The sequence below is a fragment of the Dermochelys coriacea genome, chromosome 8 (assembly GCF_009764565.3).
Source record: "Dermochelys coriacea isolate rDerCor1 chromosome 8, rDerCor1.pri.v4, whole genome shotgun sequence".
NCBI classification, from domain to species: domain Eukaryota; kingdom Metazoa; phylum Chordata; order Testudines; family Dermochelyidae; genus Dermochelys; species Dermochelys coriacea.
The window spans coordinates 15692401-15712843 of NC_050075.1; the positions used below are offsets into that span (position 1 = coordinate 15692401).

General features: G+C 41.6%; 2 protein-coding genes across 4 annotated transcripts in view; one reads left to right on the forward strand and one right to left on the reverse strand.

Annotated features, from left to right (window-relative positions):
* Nucleotides 1–1609: 1609 nt before the first annotated feature.
* On the forward strand, nt 1610–13469 carry CCNI2 (cyclin I family member 2). Of its 2 annotated transcripts, XM_043520190.1 has the most exons (8): nt 1610–1913; nt 4180–4240; nt 5165–5321; nt 6496–6630; nt 7439–7513; nt 8741–8881; nt 9929–10159; nt 11056–13469. In XM_043520190.1, the coding sequence occupies exons 3-8, from the start codon at nt 5208–5210 to the stop codon at nt 11458–11460; spliced, it is 1101 nt and encodes a 366-aa protein (XP_043376125.1). In that variant the 5' UTR covers nt 1610–1913; nt 4180–4240; nt 5165–5207; the 3' UTR covers nt 11461–13469. The 2 variants fall into 2 exon arrangements, with proteins under 2 accessions (XP_043376125.1, XP_038268256.1); XM_038412328.2 differs by lacking the exon at nt 4180–4240 and having other exon boundaries at nt 1659–1913.
* Nucleotides 13470–17767: 4298 nt separating this feature from the next.
* Nucleotides 17768–20443, reverse strand: part of SEPTIN8 (septin 8) — a 74517-nt gene continuing 71841 nt past the window's right edge. For both annotated transcript variants that reach the window (XM_038412326.2, XM_043520186.1), the window contains one exon: nt 17768–19675. In XM_038412326.2, coding sequence (XP_038268254.1) covers nt 19621–19675 — 55 coding nt within the window. In that variant the 3' untranslated portion in view covers nt 17768–19620. The remainder of the gene's footprint in view (nt 19676–20443) is intronic.

The window sequence follows — 20443 nt, forward strand, 5'->3', positions numbered from 1 at the left end:
TTGTTCTTGTGCTTTTTCAGGGAGTTTCTTGAGCAAATGCTGTAGTTTCTTTTGGTAACTCTCAGTGGGATCAGAGGGTAATGGCTTGTACAAAGTGGTGTTGGAGAGCTGCCTAGTAGCCTCTTGTTCATACTCCGACCTATTCATGATGACGACAGCACCTCCTTTGTCAGCCTTTTTGATTATTACACAAAGTAAAACTATTTCCCCATGGTATTTCTCCCTCCCACCCCACCCTCCACTGTTCCTCTGATATTCTTGTTAACTGCTGGAATTAGCCTACCTGCTTGTCACCATGAAAGGTTTTCCTCCTTCCCCCCACTGCTGTTGGTGATGACTTATCTTAAGTGATCACTCTCCTTACAGGTTTCAGAGTAGCAGCCGTGTTAGTCTGTATTCGCAAAAAGAAAAGGAGTACTTGTGGCACCTTAGAGACTAACAAATTTATTAGAGCATAAGCTTTCGTGAGCTACAGCTCACTTCATCGGATTGAGCTGTAGCTCACGAAAGCTTATGCTCTAATAAATTTGTTAGTCTCTAAGGTGCCACAAGTACTCCTTTTCTTTTTTCACTCTCCTTACAGTGTGTATGATAAACCCATTGTTTCATGTTCTCTGTGTGTGTGTATATAAATCTCTCCTCTGTTTTTTCCACCAAATGCATCCGATGAAGTGAGTTGTAGCTCACGAAAGCTTATGCTCTAATAAATTTGTTAGTCTCTAAGGTGCCACAAGTACTCCTTTTCTTTTTGCGAATACAGACTAACACGGCTGCTACTCTGAAACCTGTCATTATGCTAGTGAATGAAATTGAGACCCAGAAACTATTTACAAAAGTGGAATTGAGGAGTCTGTTTTTATTTTCCATACTGAGTAAAACACAAAACACGAAGACCATAAACAGTGAGAACAAAACGTGTTCCCAGTTTAATATAACAGAAGATATGGTCAGTTACAGACTAACAGTTATTAAACATGTAACACATAACATTAAATATAGACACTCAGGTCCCCAATCCGGCAAGCACTTCCACACGTGCTTCGTTTTTATTACCCTGAGTATCAGTGGCAGAACTCGGATCACTCTCCAGACTGCGCATTTGTTCCTGCAAACGCGTTTACTTTTTGCTAGTCTTGCCCGCTATGTTTTCGGAAATGGGTACCCGGGCTTCAGCAGGGGAATCCTGGCCACGGCAACTCTCGAGAGCCCAACAAAGGCCGGGGAGAGGCAGGCCGACACGCTGGCCTGGATACAGCGGGTGCTGAAAGCCCCCAGGGTACCCAGGGAGGCTGCGGCAGCCCGAGAAGCAGAGGCGGCTGCCAGGCTGACACCGGATCCCGCCTCCAGCCGGGCGGGCTTCTTCTCAGGGCTGCGGAGCAGGAGGGGCTGCGCGTGTGCGGGCGGGGAGCTGCCTGCTGCATGCTCAGGCTCACGTAGCCCCGGGAGGGGGAGCTGTCCTCCTGCTGCGGGGCTGGGCCCCCCCCCGGGACCCGGCGGGGGAGGGCGAGCTGTGCAAGCCCAGCTCCCGGCAGGGGAGAGGCGGAGCCTGGCGCGATCAGGGCCAGCCCCTAAGGGACTGGCCCGGGCGCTGCGCAGACTCCGGAGCCTGTCAACAGAGCGATTCTCCCCTCTAGGCATCCCTGCCAGCGGCTCGTCCTCTGGGGCAGGGCAGGGCTGTCTTCCCCGCTGGCTGGGCGGGGGTCCGCAGCCCCCTTCTAGCATGATCCGGGGAGACCCCCTCTGCCTGCACAGGCGGAGCCATTTCCTGGAGCTGAGGCTGCCGCAGCCGGAGCTGGGGCTGGACACAATGGGAGGGGACGCGGCGGAGTGAAGGGCTGAACCCCACCGTGCAGGCGGCTCCCCAATGCCCTGCCCGCGCCACCCGGGAGACCCGCAGCGGCCGATCCAGGGAGGTGAGACCCGGGAAGGGACGGGCACGGGTGTCGCTCTCGGCGGGACTGCCCCCCCCCTCCCGGTACCCAGTACTGGTACCCTGACTCTGATCCCAGCCCCCACCTCGTTCCCCGACTTGGGGCAGCCGCTGCCCGGCTCCCAGGGCCGGTGATGTGGTTACTTGTGTAGTTAGTTGCCAGCCCATCACATGATCGCCCTCCCTTTTGTTTCCGAAATGAAAACGAAAGAGGGATGGGGGAGTCGCTGCCTGCCTTGCTGCTGCCCTCTGCCCCTCAGCCTGGTTATTTTGTGGGTGCTGAGTGCAGCGTCCAGACAGAAGTTACCCAGCGCAGGGCTCAGATTGTTCTCCCAACATAAGGGCCTGGGTACAGAGCGGGAGAGGAAACCCTGGCCCAGATGTGTTCACACTGGGATCCAACAGTCAAATTCCACTCCCCTCCCCTTCCTTCTGGTGCCTTTTAAAAAAAACTAGAGCGAGAGAGAAACAGACAACTCCAGGGAGCCAGGATTTTTTGCCCCCATCAGCTCTACAAGGGAGATAGAGCACATCCGATGCATCCGATGAAGTGTGCTGTAGCTCACGAAAGCTTATGCTCTAATAAATTTGTTAGTCTCTAAGGTGCCACAAGTCCTCCTTTTCTTTTTGGGCATACAGACTAACACGGCTGCTACTCTGAAACAGAGCACAATGAGAAGTCAAGTGAGGAAGGGGCCTAAGGGCATCCCTGGCACCAGGTCAAAATCATGGACAGTCCACGGGTTTTGCCCAGTTACAAGGAGACCCCCCTCCACCCTACATCTTAACACCCTGTGACAACCAGCCCCCCTGAGTGGGTTGTCATATAAAGGGGGCTTTGGGCCAATACGTGACGAAGGGGGAAAACGAGCGAACAGATACGCTTTGTGGTGTGTACTCCTACCCTTTCCACGGCCTGATATCCAAATTAAAATGGGGTGGGGGGTTGTTAATGCTGCTCTAAAGCTATCCCTGCTCTGAGTGTTTTCGGACGGAGGGGGTGGCACAGTACAGGCAGTGGCTGCTAGCCATGGCAACACAACGGGAGGCCCACAGCTGGAGACTGATAGGATTATGGAGGTATCTCTCTCCATACCCTGGCTAGGCTCACAAGTGTTTAGAGAGGTGAGAATTTCCTATGGGTGCTAATTTCTTCAATCCTCACCCCTCTCACCCACCTTTCCCCCTACCATGGCAATCTCCCACTGCTTCCATCTTCTTTCTGTTTTAAAAAAAAATATAGTTGAGCTTACTTTATTGCTGCTGCTTCCAGATCCAAGGTTTAGCCCATTCAGGGAATGGGGTACCCTGTGCGACAGCATGTCCCTGTGATTGCCTCTGCCTCATCAGTGTGACTGGGGATCCAGAGTTATGGCCAGGGATTCCTGACCTATATGGCCTACCCTGGCCCATCCTCATCATCCTGCTGTGAGCCCTGTGCAGAGGATGGTGTGTCTGAAATGTAGGTCCCTTATTCTCATGCGCCATTTGGGTAAATGTTGCCAGCTGCACCTCTTTGTGGGAACAAAGGAGGCAGAGACAAGAGAAGGAAATGAACTGTTGAATCATTTGATCCATTCCCCTGCTGTGGCAGGATTACTCTGTAACGTGTGATTTTAAAGAATGTGGCGCTTCAGGAAAGGCAGAAGATTGCAAATGGATTTCGATAAGAATCATTTGTAAATTTAAAATGTGAGAGATCCTTTCTGTTAATCACTTGGAGTGCCAAGTTTGCACATACAGTATTTTGGGAAGTATAGTTACTTATATTGCCAAATATTCATTTTTCTGTATTAAGAATTGCTTCTATTTAATTGTTTTTAATTTTTTTTTTAAACCAGGAACAGGGATATGTCAGCATGTATCAGAAAGTGTCCTGACAGTTCTTGTTTCAAACTCTCCTTTTGGTTAAATTGGCTTCATTTCTTGTTTCAAACTCTCCCTTTGGTTAAATGTTACGGCTTTCAGTTCTGATGCTCTTTTACACCCAGTGCCAATTAAAGCCAAAGTCACATGCATTATTTTTGCCTTTAGCAGGGGAGGGGGAAAACATTTCATGGAGTTTCAGCTTTGGAAATGTAGTTTCCAGAAGATTCATGGAGGCTTTGAATACTTAACGGAGCTGCTGAAAATAGTGATAAGAGCTTCTGGGAAGCAAAGATGAGGAAGCCAGGGTCCACTGGTCTTAATAAAGAAAAGAAGCCGAGAACTTAAAATTATAAAAATCAACCTTGGGTCCTGTTTCACAGGTGAAACACTATGTCCAGTGCTCATGCTTTTTCCTTTCAGCTACTCAAGTGGCACTGAAATGTAAGCATTAAAGTCTTTAATTTCAGCTTAACAATGAAGTTCACATTTCTTGATACCCAAGTGTAACTGTTTTGACTGGTTAGAGGTGGTGATTTTTCTAAAGCAATGCTGTTAGTTTAAAATTTTATTTTTAAAAATCAAATTGCCTTACCTGTGTTACCAGTAACAGCCAAGATTAAAACAACAAACAGAATTTTTAAAATCTAGTTTATTTTTCATTAGCTTTCATTTAGCATCTTTGCATTGCTTTCTGCTTGATTAATGGAAAAAGACTCACCAGTTTCATTTCAGGTTCTCAGTCACTAGCACTAGACTGTAAAGTTTAGATTCCAAACACAGCAATCAAAGTTTTATCTTTTTTAAGCAAAACTCTTTCCCCTGGAAGTATAAAACCCCATTGAAAACAATTTTGTTCTTCTTAGGTTTTGTGTGAAAACAAAGCAAAAAAGGATGTTAAACCTGTTTACCTTAAACTAAAACTTTAGGCCTCTGTTTTCCAAAACCTTTGATGTAGTAGTTAATAGATTTTTTTTTTTAAAGCTAGTTGGGAACTTCATTTTATTTATAGAGTGCGTGAGCTCAGTAGTAGGTAGTCTTCCATTGGAAGGCTACGGCAAGCATTTATGAAGTCTGTGAAGAAAAGCTCTTGGCTGCATAGTTGTTCAGTTGTCTGAGATTCTTTCATCATGGATCTGCTTCTGCTTCCATGGAAGTTAATGGCAAAATTGTCATGAACTGGCATGAAAGCAAGACTGGGTCTTAACCTTACCTCTTAACATCTTTGGCCAATAGACAAGTAGCAGGGACATTCTTTAGCTAGTTCTCAACATTTTAAAGTTGAAGAAGCCACTATGAAAAAAATCCTCATATAGTTTTAAGGAGTTGTGATAATGTTTTATAATGCTTCAGTTTTCCTTGGTTTAGATAGCTGTGCCTGCCTGGGAAACTGGCCCATCCACTTGTTGCCATGAAGTGTACTGGATCTTCTGAGTGTCAGAGACTTCCCTTCCTACTAGAGAATGCCCTAACAAGAGAGGCCAGGAATTGGAAGGTGCCAGTTTTTTGGAATTTCACACTGAAGGTATTTTTTTCTCTTCTCTTTGGAAATGCATTAGGATTCCAGAAGGTTTTCTGCAAAATACAGCCCCAATTCTGCTATGCGATCCACATGTCCACATCACATATGGACTAGATACCAGGATTGGGATCTGTGTCTGTCCAGATTTCAATTTAGTATAACAAGATGCACAATATCTAAAACACAGTTGATCCAAAATCAAATCCAGAGAATATTCTTGCATAAATGAGAACCTGGGAATGGCAATAAGATGACAGGGGAGTGTGTTTATTTGGTGTTAAATAGGTCCTATACCTTATACTTATTATACATAAGTAATCCTAAAATCTAGAGTGCTTGGTCACTTTTTATTCCCCACCCTCCAATTTCATTGAGATGAGAGTAAGAGAGGATGCTCTGCGATCTAATGAATAGGAGTCAGGAAACTAAATTCTGTTCCTGGCTCTGCCATTGGCTCACTCTGTTACCTAGGGAAGCCACTTAACTTTGCTCAGTTTTTCTGTCTGTCATATGGGGATAATAATGCTTACCACATTTGTAAAGTGCTTTGAGATCAAAGTGCAAAATTGCCCTTGAAAAGCATTTCAGGCTATGTCCCTTCTCTTCACAATCTAATGGAAGTGCTAGATAAGTGCAAGGTATTAGTATTTATTTTATTAATGAACTGGGTACTATTGTCTGAATGGGTAATTTGAGATCAATATAATACAAGTTAATGGTGAACATTATTATCTGAATCATCCCCTAATTTATACTTTGTGCCTATCACACAGATCTGGTTGCTTTTACATTAACATTTAAATGCATATCAAAATGACTTACAATAATACCATGTCAATAAGACTTATTTTAGTCTGTCCTCTCCTCAGAATACGTCCTCACAAGAAAAGCCTCTGTAGGTAGATAGGTTCTGCAGCATGTCCTCTATGGTAGCAGACTTGGCTTCTATCCAGTCCAGGGATGGAGCAAATTTGAGAGACAAGGAGCTGCACAAAGAACCTGTAGATGTACAAATCAGCTCAAGCCCTCAAGATGATCTCTACTGTTGGACTAAGAGTATAACTGAGCTGTTGATTAGAGCATTTAAACAGATGGGTTTTTAAATTCAATTCCTCCAAAGTAAGTGTGTTGTTTAACAAACTACCAATTGTGTTTTAACTTTCTTCCTCCATCTCAGGGCACAGATCTCTGTCCATCACATTATGAGAAATCAGTTCTCTGGATTGCAGAATTGAGCTCCCAGTTCCAATTTTACTCTGAAACGTTTGCCTTGGCTATCAACATTCTTAACCGGTTATTGGCATCAGTAAAGGTAGAGATTCTCTTTGGAAGCTTTCTTTTATGATTTTATTATTAACCAGGGCTGCCGCGAATATTTAATTAGGATTCAGTTGTATACAGATCTAGCTGGACTGTAGGTATTTCAGAATCACTCCGATAGCGAACCTCTAGAAAGCACAGAGCTCAGATAGCAATCAAGGCCCTGGCACATGCTAAACTTTAAATCAGTAGGACATAAGTAGGAGCTTACTTTAAGTACCTACTTGAGTGCTGTCCTAAATAGGGATTTCCCCTGAATTATAGTTCAAATGTAGTTATAAACATGAAGCCTTAGTGTTCGTGCAACTACTTTTCACCACTATTTTACACAAACTACGGGCCTGATCGCTCTGCCCTTGAAATCAGTGGCAAAATTTCCCATTGGCTTCGGTGTCAACAGGACAGGACCCTATCTTATGTATGATTACTCAGAGTCATAATCGGCATCAGGCAAAGGTTCAAGTCTAGTATACAGTACCCACCAATTTACAATAAATAAATGGAATCATCACATTCTGACTGGTAGCACTGCAGGTTAGGACTGACTGTATTGCATGATCTAAGTACAGAATGCCGTGATACCTGCACTCAGGAGGGGATTCCTTCCATTGTAATTTTTCATGTCTTTGCTTTGTTTGCGCATCAAATTATCCTTTACTAATAGGAACTTCAATTTAGGTCAAAGTAGTTTTAATGCAAACTAAAGGTGAAGATTTGGGCCTCTCTGTCTGAATGACCATTGTTTATTTTCATCTAGAACGTTGTCTTCTATGCTCAGTGTTTTTCTCTTTCCCCTTCAGGCACAAGTAAAATACCTTCGGTGCATAGCAGTTACCTGCCTCGTCCTTGCAGCAAAAACCAATGAAGAAGATGAGGTCTGTATGTTTTATTTAAATACAGTAAATCAACTTCTGGTCATTCTTGGAAGTCATTCATGTTTCCAGGCTTTTACCAATTTATCCTCTTTGTCCTTTGGTTAGCTAACCTGTAAAGTGGGAACAATAACACTTGTCTTGTCTTGATATTGCTTAACCATCATTTGGAAAGTGTCATGAGTCCCTTGAATGAAAGATGTATATTATTAAAGCTGTGTCCTTCACCTGTGGTGCTGTGATTGGAAATTGGGAGATTAAAGAAGCCAAGACAGGGTAATAGTTCTTCAAAGGAAGGTTGTAAGGTATGTATTTTCCTGAGGGTAGAAGATGTGGCTTGATATCCAGTTAAGTTTGGAGCAGACAACTCAAACATGGGTTGGTTCCCAGTCCATTCATTAAACACTTAAATCAGCAACTGTTTACCTGATATGAGATAATCTCTGTGAGATAATTACCGTTATAATCATGTGGCTAAAACCTCTTGCAGCATTTTGAAAGCACACCTCAAAAATCATGTAAACCATTTTGGACTAGTTCCATTTCAAATTTGGAGTTAAAAAAATCAAAAGCTTGTAATAATAGCTAAAAATGCCTTTGAAGAACATAGACTGCATCCTCTCCTCTTCATTATCTAAATGTGGCCAGAGCTTTTCTTTTTCAAAGTGTAATGAAAGGAGAAGAGCTCTGGGCTCAAGGCCTTTCTAAAGGTCATGAAATAGAAGAACTCAGTATTGTAAATGCTGGAGTCAGAAGTGTGTTTCTCCTTGAACATGTCAACATCCTTGAAATGCTCTGCAGACATGCTCATAAGCCTTCACACAATACATACCGTAAGGTTGTGCTTTGCAGTATTTTCCCAGAGTACAGGAGAAGTTGAGTCATTGGCCACAGGAAATAAGAGAACCACAAATAAAGAAAAAGCACCGAGAAACAGGCTAGCAGGAGGCTTCAGAGAGACCGTCATAACAGCAAAATAATAAGGCTGGGGAAGCAGTGCTCTTGAATCTCAAATTTTATATTAAACGGGATCACATTCTCTCTTGATGTTGTCAGGAGGTATTTAGAAATCGGGTAACCTGAATTTAAACAATTCTTGGCTCCTCAAGGCACCCGTGTGTTAATCAGATCCCTTTGCACGCAGAGACAACAAAAGGTCGCACACAACATTGTGTAGTAAGGTGGCTTCTTTATTATTATTATTATTATTATTCTTTTCAATTTTCACAGGTAATACCATCAGTGAAGAAGCTTGCAGTGCAGAGTGGTTGTAAATGCTCTCCAGCTGAGATTTTGAGAATGGAAAGAATTATACTAGATAAGCTTCACTGGGATCTCTACACAGCGACACCTATGGATTTCTTAAACATTGTAAGCACTAAGAATTTTGCAAAAGTCTAAACTAGTTTTGTTTCTCATTTAAGGAAACAGCTCTTTTACCAAATAAGACTAGAAAACATAGATGAACGTGCGCTCACCACCCCCCTCCACAGTGACTTTTAAGCCACACATTCTTAGCTATCTGCAAGTCTTTTGAAGAATGTTACAGTGCAAAATGTCGATTTCTTTTAAACATACTGCTATTCAAAACCTTTAATTTTTGTTTAAAAATTATTCAACCAGACCCCATTTTTAAAGGACAACTAAAATGGACTTTAAAAAGATTCCTGTACTGCACAACTATACTCCATTTTTATTTCTATTTTTTTAAATACACACTGCAAAAATATTTCTAACTATTTCCATTCTATTAATACTGTATATAGAAAGCTGTCAGAATTTTTGCTACATTTCACACACAGGTCCTCTCAAACCATCTCTTGCCCCCACTGAAACTTAACCGCAGTTTTGGGCAATTAGACCATACTGATCTGGCACTTAGTCACATTATTTGTTAAACACTTCATAGAAACAATTATACTTTTCTTAAATAAATGATCATGTGTTTATAAGGCAAAAATCACATGTTATGAACATACCCTGGGCTCTCTTTTTATGGTAATGGATGGATATTTAAACCATATTAAGCTGCTGATTGTTTGAAAACCACCTATCATAGCCAGGTGCTTGGACTATGAATTTACTGAGGAAACAGAAGCATTACAACTGAATTTATTCCTATCTGCTGGCCTGAATACCACTTGTCTTTTGTTGGCAATCAGGATAATGCAGTGACTTCAGAATTTTTTAGAAAACACAGTCCTTTTACATTCATTATAAGCTTTAAAACAGTTTGATGGTTGGCAAGTACAACACAAACCAAGAAACACATGGTAACGGAAAATATTTCTATACTTCCTGATGTGGATTGAAATTAGTTTGCACTTCTGGTCAATAACATATGAAACGTACAAAGTTCACTGTTGACCTCTGCTTTTTTTTAATATATATGTATGTATATATTTATCTTCTCTCCAGTTCCATGCCATGGTGATGTCCAACTGGCCCCATCTACTAAATGGGCTGCCTCAGATGAATCCTTCCCGCCATGTTGCATTCTTGACCAAACAGCTACAGCACTGTATGGCATGCCACCAACTATTGCAGTTTAAGGGCTCCACATTGGCTTTGGTGATCATCACCTTAGAGTTGGAGAGGCTGACTCCTGATTGGTTTCCTGTTATTACTGATCTGCTAAAAAAAGCACAGGTAGGAGTCAAAATGGCCTCAAACCACAAATTTGAGGCCAGCGCACAGATAAATGAATAAAACTTGCGGCGTATTTACAACCAACATTGCACGTTTTTAATATACTTCTCAGGAGTGCATGTATATATCAGGGTCTGTTCTCCCTTTGACACCAACCCCCTTAGTGTTAATAGGAGTTAGGTACTCCTGGAGGAGAGAGTGCACTGCATTTCATTATGGGGGTCTTTTATTGTGAAAGGTGGGTCAATCACATTAGACCCAATTTTCGAGACATCTCAGTGCTCATTTGCTCTCAAAGAAGAGGAGGTTCTCCATTGTTCTCAATGGGAACTGCTGGGTGCTGAGCAGGATTGAAAATCTGCTCATTTATATGATTTAGGAATGCCAGGATTTTTCAGTGCATTTACTTCAGCTAAAAACGGTCTTTTGAAGATATGGATAGATGAAGGCCACACCCTACCTCCTGGGCATTTCTGTTTGTCTTGGAGACATTTTCTCTTATTTACAGAACACACATGTGCTCATTAAGAACATATGCAGTGAGTATGGAGGTAGTCTGGGATTCAAAAAAACCTAGAATCTGTTCTTAACTTTGCCATTTGCTCATCATGTGACCTTGGGCTCGTCAGTGACTGAACCCCCTACTTCCTAGTGTCCTCGTCAGTAACATTGGGATAATAATTTTCACCCACCTTTTGTAAAATTCTTTGAGATCTACTGATGAGAAGCTCTATAAATGCTAAGCTATTATTATAAGCCTTGAATACTGGAAAATTTGATATTGGTTTTTTCCTTTCACTGAGCTTACTTAGAATTGCACATCAATTAAAGCTTTCACCAGGGGACAGAATAATTTAACAAACTGGAGAAAAATGGTTCTGTATCTTTCATTGCAGGTTAGTAGCATCAAATTCATCCATTGTAAAGAGCTTGTGGATCAGCAGCTAATGCATTTACAACCATCCAATGCTGTTTATATCTTTAATCCTGCCAAGCAAGCCATCCAAGTCCATCCAGAGGAAAAGTTACCCTACTGTTATTCTGAATGGAAGAATTCAAGTCAAATTAGTTCAAGGGTCATTGTGAGTCAGCCAGTTCCAGGAACTTTCACACCTACTTCTGTCAAAATTCATGAAGACAGCATGGAGACAGATGAGTTCTATGATGGATTTAGGCACCTATATAACGAGGATGGTGTCCCAGAAGGTGGAAGGGTCAGCATTGCTGGCTCATGCAATAATCTGAGGCAAGGAGAAAGTAGTTCCCCTTGTCCTCCATTACAGCCACCTGCAATTAACTAGGGGAGGCCATAATTGTGTAGGAACTAGCAAATGCGGTTGCCAATAGGTCAGATAAATGGAATGCTAGATGCTGTCAGATGAAAGCATTCCTTGTTTTGGATAGAGCAATGTCAAAAACATTAACTTGCCGCCTTTAAGTGTGTCCTAAAACAATGTTTGCTACTTCCCCACCATTTTTGTATGATCTGAGCATAAAGCTGGGTAAAAACCTCAACACCTATGGACAGCTGAAGTCATACAACTCAGGGATCTAAATTCAGCAGATGGGGCTTCACACTGCACTTGGAGGAACTGATGGAACTACATTCCTTGGGCAGCTATTATTTAGTCTCTCTCCCAGCATGCATTGTGACTTCAGCCCTTCCAGACTATAACAGTGTTCTCTTCTACAAGGTGTTTCCATAATATGAACAGTTGTAGGTGAGTTGCCTTGTGGGAAAGGGAGCTCCCATTGCATGGACCATTAGGTCTATTGAAATATTCCTAGGTGGGACCAAACTTCTGATTTAACAGTGAACAAAAATGTGTCATGAGACCAGCCTAAGCCTCAGTGTAGGAAATTCCAGTTTTACTTAAGGGCTGATCTTGAACTCAAAAGATGCTCTGAGTGTTCTGGCACCTTTCAGAATCAAGCTTTTAGAGACTGATCCATTGCAACCAGTGAAAAGACTCCAGTGGGCTTTGCATCAGACCTTCACAGATTTTGTGGTGCAATTGAATTTTGTTCATATTGTAGCATGCAAACTGTCTTTTTTTTTTAACACCTTTTCTTTTACATTTGTATATTTTTTAAAATATTTGGTTCTTTGCCTTAACTACTAATTTCCACAGTGAGGCAGTTAAACTGACTTCTGTAGTTTGTAACAGTTTTAAAGCAGCCTGGCAAATGTTTTAAAGGATGAGTCCTGAAAGAGTGATTGTTACTTTTTTATTTAAAATGGGGGCCATTTAAGTTAATTTTTTGTTTGTATACTAATTTGAAAGTGTAATCAGAACAATACTGTAGGGAAAACAGATTAGGCCTTGATCCTGCAAGTTGTGGCCCAGTATGAAAGCTAGTTGCATGCCTTTGTATGCGTGCAGGTAAGGGGCATCAGGCATAACTCATCAGAGTGAGGGCCCTGGCCCATTCACTCTCATTTGTGCGATGGTTAACATGGGGTGGGGCTAAGCAGAGACCTGGGTGTAAGTGTCATCCTCGTACTACTAGAGGGTTTACCCAAGCCTCACTCTAGCTATGCAGCAGCATTCTCCTTAATGAAGGATGAGGTTTCCTGGCAATTCTTGTCCTGCTCATCTCTTTTTACCTTGTGCTTATGTGAAGCATCTCCCGCAGCTACGCTGTGCAGGCTCAAAGCTGTTAGTGGCTGAATTAACAGATTTAGTTTTAGAAATGTTCTGTTAAAATGTTGACAGTCTAAGCACCCTGGTACGGTCAGCTTTGTGTGTGTGTGCACATGCGCATGTGCAGGTGTTTAAGCCAAATTTCTTTTAAACTGCAAAAATATGTGCTAAACGTACCAAAAAATTGTTATCGCAGGGTGATGAATGAATGCAAGTGAGAGATGTGAGTATGAGTGCATTTGGACAACTACTGGAACACATGATGGAGTTGTACAGCAAGGCAAGGGCTACCATAAACTGTGAATGCTGCACTTTATACTAGTTTAAACCACAGCTCTCCTTACAGATTGAACAGGTGGTTTGCCAGTCTGTCTCTTTGCAAGAATGTAGTAAATAAGTTTTGAAATTGGAATTAAAAAAGGATGCACTGTACCAGAAGAGAAAATCTCGAAGGCTAGTTTATGGAGAGACTTGGAAAGTTATTTATTAATCCTGCCTATGTCGCATAAGGAAGGTTTTCATTTTGTGGTAGGACCCCCCCAAAAAAAGCCAAGAAGAAAAAAAAAAGCAGCGCCTTCCTTTTCTATCACAAACTGTGACTTGACTGCCTGACTTTTAAAGAGGCAAGTTATCTTTTGTAGTTTTCATTAAATAAACTGTAATCTGAATTCTGGCTTTCTGAGTGTGTTTCTTAAGGTTAAGAATGTAATAAAATTGGAATAGGGCCAGAATCTGATGCCACTCCATGCAATCCCTTGAAGGCAACAGGGTTGTGGGGGTGTTTGTCAAGGGACAATTTGGTCCCAGGGCCATTTCATTTTGTATGCTGTTTCTTATGCATCCTCAGTAGCAGTAGCATAGCTGTAACTGACCTAACGCACTCAGACACATTGCACATCTTCCTTCCTGTCTAGCTTTGAGCTTGTGGGTAGTTTCCTGCCCCTCAGCTGGACAATTCATCCAACACTATTTAACAAAGCCAAATTTTAACCTTTCTGTATTCTGGTCCACGGCACTTATCCCACTTTGTATACGGTTTCTTCATTCTAAAAGGCAAACTCACACTGAAAAGCCTATTCAGAGATGTCACCATTTCCCAAATTAGGAACACGACTTGAAACTAAAAGTGAACAGCAAAATCTACAGAGTGCCCATTGCAACAAAGGTATTCTGGCAGCTCTGTACCTTTGGGAGCATGTATCACCTCCCAGACACGTATTCTAACATTACAGCTGTATCATAAATGTACTTGTTAGACTTCTGCACTGCCTCAACAGACAAACAAAATGTCACTTGTCAGCTAGCCATGGCTATGTTATCTACATAAAGATCATCCATTAGAACTTATAAAACTCCATGGTATACCGCTTAGACATACTTGCTGTTCTTTTAAGGACAGAAGAGCTGCTGCAATGGTCTGACCCAAGCTATAAGGAAGACAGTATTATCTTGGGTGTTATGTGGTGCATGTAAATTTCCACACCTGTCAGAGAATATAGTCTGGGCTTGTTAACACCTCTTCCCTTATTGACTGAGCAACTAATCAGCGTGGGAAGGCTGTATATACTGTTTAGTCAAGTGTCCTAAGGATCAGTAATACCAGAATTTAGAATCATGTTGCCAAGTTCCATTTCATGGATCAGTATTTTCCTTTTGCCGCCCTCCCCCACCCCTTTTTTTGGTACAAGTCCACATCAATCACAGATTACACTCATTCCAAGCAAGATTTGCACTGGTCTCTCTTCACAGTATTATGAAGGACATCAGTGTATTCCGTTAATTAGCCAAATCATTGCAGCAATAGCAGCTATGGCTAAACTGTTGTATATCTTTATCATATTAAATAACTACTTTATTATAGAGGTTAAACCTGCCATTGCTCCTGGGCAGAATTGTACCAATTCAACCAGCTTTGCACTGGCTTGTGAAGGTCTGGTGTGATTAGAGCTGATTTTGGCAGGACCACTATTTGCCAGAGGCTTGGCATGTATATATTTATACCTGTGTAAAGCCAGGCAAAGGTCTCTCATAACCTAGGGGAGAAATGTATATTCAGTGGTGCTTACCCAAGACTATCAAAGCTTCTGCTAACCAAAACCAGCCAGTAACATATGTTTCTAGCAGAGAAGCAGCTTGGGCTTTAAGACTGAGCATAGGACAGAGAATAAGGAATGCCTCATGTCTAATCCTGGCTCTGCTACTGACTGACCATGTGATCTTGGGAAAGTTACTGAACTTTTGTGTCTGTTACCTTATTTTATTTGGGATAAAATACTGATTTCTCTCTCTCATGGAGCACTGTGAGGGTCATAATTAATGACACTAATTTGTGGAGGGAGTGGGTTGTTCTTTAGTGGAATGTTCTCCTATGCCAACGTGTCACACCAGGAAAAATCTGGATGCAAAATATTATTGCAATATACTGTACGAGAGAAGGGCCTGTTTTTCTTCTCTCCTACACCACTGCAGCTCTATTGACTTCAGCAGAGTTACTCCTGATTTACACTGGTATAATTGAGAGCAGAACCTGGCTTCAGGGATATTATCTCTATATTTTAAATACAAGGTGAAGTTTTGGTGGTGGAAAAAACTCTTCCTGAGCCCTTAGGCGTGTTATTACTACCTATTTTTGTAATTATCGAAACAGGGAGAATTTGCGGGGTGGGGAGGGTGAGTTTACCACGGTTGATTCTGGATCCCCTTGCTGATGGTCTGTATGGATGGCCTAGCCTGGGTTTCCACATCGACAGTCTTTGTAAAGAAATGCCAGAGGCTAATTATAGAATATTCCCAAAGAGCAACGTAGCTCAGCAAGACAGAGCACCTTGTCTGGTAAGGTGAAAAGGCTTGGGTCCGTTCTCACCCTGAATGGAGTTTTTCAGTCGTGTGGACACACTCTCTTCTTTTGAAGAGTGTATTTAGCAAGCAATTTTTCCTGGTGTGAAACAGCATTTAATGACACACTAAGGGCGTGTCTACACTACACAGCTTTTAAGAGACAAGATTTTTTTAATACTAAAATATTCAAATATGCATACCTCCACACCAGTCAAAAACAAATAACAGTCCAAAGTGCATCTGGACATTTCTAAATGAGCTCCACAGTGACAGATATGAGCAGGATATGGGCCAAGGCAGCCCGGTGGTTAATAAAAATCCTGGATAATCAACATCAACTATCAAAGATGGGATCTTTTTTGCCTCTTGCCTTACCCTGGTCAGACCTCCCGCACACCGAAACATAAAGTAACAAGTACCTTTTACGCAGATGTGCCATAACATAGGAAATCATCTACTATAAGAAATTTGTGGGACTGGTTAGCCTGTAAGCAGTTTCCTGATAAATCCTTCAGATACTGTTGTCTTCCAAGCAGTTTGAGATTCTGAATCAGAATCAAAACATGAACGTGAACTTAACGTAGAAGCACATGCATACAGAGTGAAAGTTTCCCATCAATGTGGTCATGTTTCTCCTTCATTAAATGTGTGCCACAGAGTTTGGCTATAAACCACAGTTCATAAAGCATATTACAAACAATCAGATCTAAATGTAAAGATGCATTGCTATGGACCTGTATCCACTAGCATCAGGGTGTTTCATATAATATTCCAACCTTTGATCACTACTTGCTGCATACATTGTGCAGTTAATCTAAAAGAGAACGTAATTTACAGTTACACATATTAGGAAACTCCTGTGGTCAGACAAAGAAGAGATCCAGAAGCAGAGCAATAAAGAAGAAGGATTTGAGATTCAAAATTCATTTGCCCTTACACAGGTTTCTGAAAGGAACAGAGGTGCTGAAACTTGAAGCAAAAGTACATGGCTGCAATGGGCTAATATTTTCCCCCTTTAATAACAGTAACATAAGAACAGTCATAACATTTAGTCCCATATCCTATCTGACCAATACGAATGCTTCAAGAGAAGGTGAAAAACCTCAACATAGAAAATTATGCAGCAATGTGCCTTGGAAAAAGTTAGTGGTTGGCTTATGTTTTGAAGCATGGAGGGTTGATATTACATACAAATTTTACCCTACTTAATGTAATTGACAATATCATATCAACGCCTAATCCTTGTTTGAATCCTACTATGCTCTTTTTCTTAATAGCCTGCAACAGCACGTTCCACACATTAATTATACTTTATATAAAATGTTTCCTTCTACATCAGTTTTAGATTCGTTTTGTTGGCTTATCTATGCAATTCTTTTTAACCTGTCTTCACTGCTTTTTAGTTCAATAACATAAGAGTGCACATGGTTCAATTTTCTGTATTCTAACAATGCAGAAAAGGGCCCTTAATTGTCTGCTTTTGGTACTGCGGCACCCTCTAGGAGTTTTCAGAAGGTATCCCATCGTCTTTTTCTCTGCTAGGCTTGTAGTTATTATAACTGCATTCTTCTTCTTGAAAGATGTAGTCAAGGCCTCCCAACAAGAATTACAGACTTTTCAACAGTATTCACTTTCAATCCATCTGTCAAGCTATGAGACTATTAGGATTAACTTACCTTTGCAAGAGCTCCATCTTTATTTCAAGACTTGTCTACGGAGTTAGTCTGTCTTAAAAAAACAACAACCCATCCACTTATATTTAAAAATATAGTAAAAGGCCAGGTAAAACTTGCTCCATTACATGGCAGGGACATGGACTGTCACCCCCAGGGTAGGACCCAAATGAGACAGTGAGAGGGGCAATCTTAGGCAGGCTGCCAGCTCTGAATTCACCATCGCTGAAAAATAAATAAATACTTAGAACCTGGCCTCTTCTTGGCCCCAATCCCACTCCTACTGGCATGCATGGGCATTTTGCTATTAACTGTTATGGGAGCAGGAGCAGACAATGGTGGGCAATGCAAGGGGCATGCACTTGCCTAGGGTTTTTTTCTTCTTTTTCTTTACTGACTGTAGGAGTTGAGATTCACTTTATAGTAAGTATCTCAGCAGGTGCTGCCCAGGATGTGGTACCTCCGGGAGCTGGCTTTGGTCATTGCTGGGGAGTCGCAGGGTATGCGCCTGTGACTTTCAGTAAATGTATCTCTGTGATCGAGTGTATGTAAAAGGCACCCCAAAGCTCTGGTGAAGGGAGCATTCATGGCAATGAGAACCCTGAGCCCTCTCTGGAGCAGGCAGCACACATGCATTATCCCTGTCTCAAGATGCACACAGTCGTTTGCTCATTAATTCTGGGCCCATTCTGTTCAATGGGCGCTTCGCGACAGACTCCAAGATCTGGCACATTGTGGAGATCACAGAAAGCTACGTTTCTTTCCATTCTGTGGGGCAGCTCACTGGCTCCACTTAGCTCTTTGCACCATTCAAGCGCTACAAAGGGAGCGGAAACCTCCCTCAAGACACCTGCCAGGGACTGCCCTCAGATGAAGGGAGCTGCTAGCAGGCACAGGGCCAGCATAGCTAGCTCCTGCCCCTGCCCACTCACAGCTCTACTGCAGGGCATGTGTTGGGGCAGGGAAAGTGGCCAGAACAGGATGTGCTCTGGCTATCGCCATCTGGTGTATAGCTAGGAAAGTTTAGAGCAGCACCAATGTTGCTGTAAACCTGCACCCCAGAGAGAGAAAATCAGGGAGCTGTACCAAACTCCCTAGTAGCCCCACTCTACTTCTATCAGGTTTTTATTCTTATCTATTTTAAAGGAGACAAACAGGGTAAAGGGAACTAGATTTATGGCTAAGGTTATGAATCGGGACACATGGCTTCATTTTTTCACTGAACATATTTAGGTTTAATATCAAGTACACTTTTAAAGTATATATTCATTTCACAATTCAGCTTTTCATTAAACCTACCTTTGGTGCAATGAACATTATTCCTGTAACTAGTTTATGCAAGTTTTTAAACAAAAATGAAAAATGGGCTTCTGTGTATTTCTATACATTTGGTTTGGTGCAGAGAAAGTACAGCCTTTTACTGGTATTTGCTTTTAGGGGAAGTGGCCCTCTGGCATAAATATATAACCTACAACCATGAACTCTACATTTTTCAGATTTCTAGCTTTAGGCCCTAGTGCATACAACTTAACCCCATCATTAACTAATTACATTTAGTTGTCCTTTAAAATGGTTCCATTATCACTCAACACATCAACAGATTATTTGCAGATAGAGAAGGATTCTGGAATTGCAACACAATATTACCTGGAACTGAAGAATCAAGTGCAAGCACAGAAATTGCGGACAATGGAAGTTTTAGGAGAGGATTTTTAAACATGAGGCACATGTGTTATCATTGGGAAAATTGAACAAATAAAGGGATTCTTTTGGCTATAAAAGTTTTCACTGATAATCTACATTAAAAAACTATACAAAATAGTTATTGCTAAGAAATATTAGAATCCATTTGATATGTTAAGGACATTAGAAACTTCTCTAATTACAATCCAAAAATCAAATTAAGAGGAACAAATCAAACTCCCATTACTGTACAATGGCAGCTAAAGCAGCAAGCTGAAAATCTGATTCATGCTAACACACCAAGCCGGTTTCTCTGCTACTTGGAAACTTTAACAGTGTAAATGCTTATGATTACTTTGCATGGGTTCTTAACCCCAGAGATGATTAGTATCTTGGTTTTAGTGCTTGTCATGCATTAGCCGTAATTAGCAATTTGTCTTTTAGTGAGCATCTTAGATTTCATTTATCAAGAAACCTGTTAAAGAGAACTTGTCCAAATCAAAAGATACCATATGTCTTAGTTCTTGCTATATACTCTCTTCTGTGCAATATATTGCAAGCATAAAGGTGAAAGCACCAATTAATTTCTTCTGCATGAGATGTTTTGGCCTTAATAAATCTTCTAATTAACATGTCTTCCTGATGTTATGGAGCAGGCACTGGGAAGACTAAAAAAACTACAGAAAGAACAAGAGAGAGTCAATATTTAAGTTGCAGGTAAATTGCATCAAGTGTAGAGAGCACAAAAGGTCAAAGTAGCACAAAACCTAAAGTTGCACATAGGCTAGTAACATGCAGCACTAGGCATGCACAAGGCACACCTGACTTGCACGGGGACATATTTGCAGAAGATTTCATGTTGGAACTGGGATTTTTAAATCAACTGGTAACGCTGGAGAAATCATCCAAAATAAAGATATTCCACAGAGACAGAAGGAAAGTGGACCCGTCTCCCTTGTACTCAAGTTTAGCCATAACGGAGGACCTCTGGAGATTAGCTAGTTCAATGAAAAAACAATTTTCTAAGATTAAGTACCAAGAGGCCAAACCTGTCTGTGCCTTAGAGACTTTATACACTTAACCACTACACAATCCTCCCTCTGAAATACCACAGAACTGGGAAGCAAGAAACCTGGGTTTTGCTGCAGAGCCAGATATAGGTTTGCTGTGTGACCTAGGGACCAGTTGTTTGATCTCTTGTTTTCTATCTTCCCCAGTCTATAAACTGCAGATAATACCTACCTTATCTGGGAGTAGTGAGGCTTAACATTCACTATGGTCTGTAAAAAAGCTTTGAGATCCTTGGAAGGTGGTACAGAAACGCAAAATATTATTATAAAGGTTACTTCTGTGGGAGAGAGAAGCCACCCTGAGAAATATTTTACCAGGTCACGAAGTGTTCACCATTAATTATTACCAATGCAGCTACTAGAGAACTATGTACC

Excerpts from the sequence above, each read along its gene's own strand:
- CCNI2 (XM_043520190.1), top strand. The coding sequence starts at position 5,208 with ATGAAGTGTACTGGATCTTCTGAGTGTCAGAGACTTCCCTTCCTACTA. Across the intron at positions 5,322-6,495 it reads TTTGGAATTTCACACTGAAG|GGCACAGATCTCTGTCCATC; the intron begins GTATTTTTTTCT and ends CCTCCATCTCAG. Across the intron at positions 7,514-8,740 it reads AAACCAATGAAGAAGATGAG|GTAATACCATCAGTGAAGAA; the intron begins GTCTGTATGTTT and ends CAATTTTCACAG.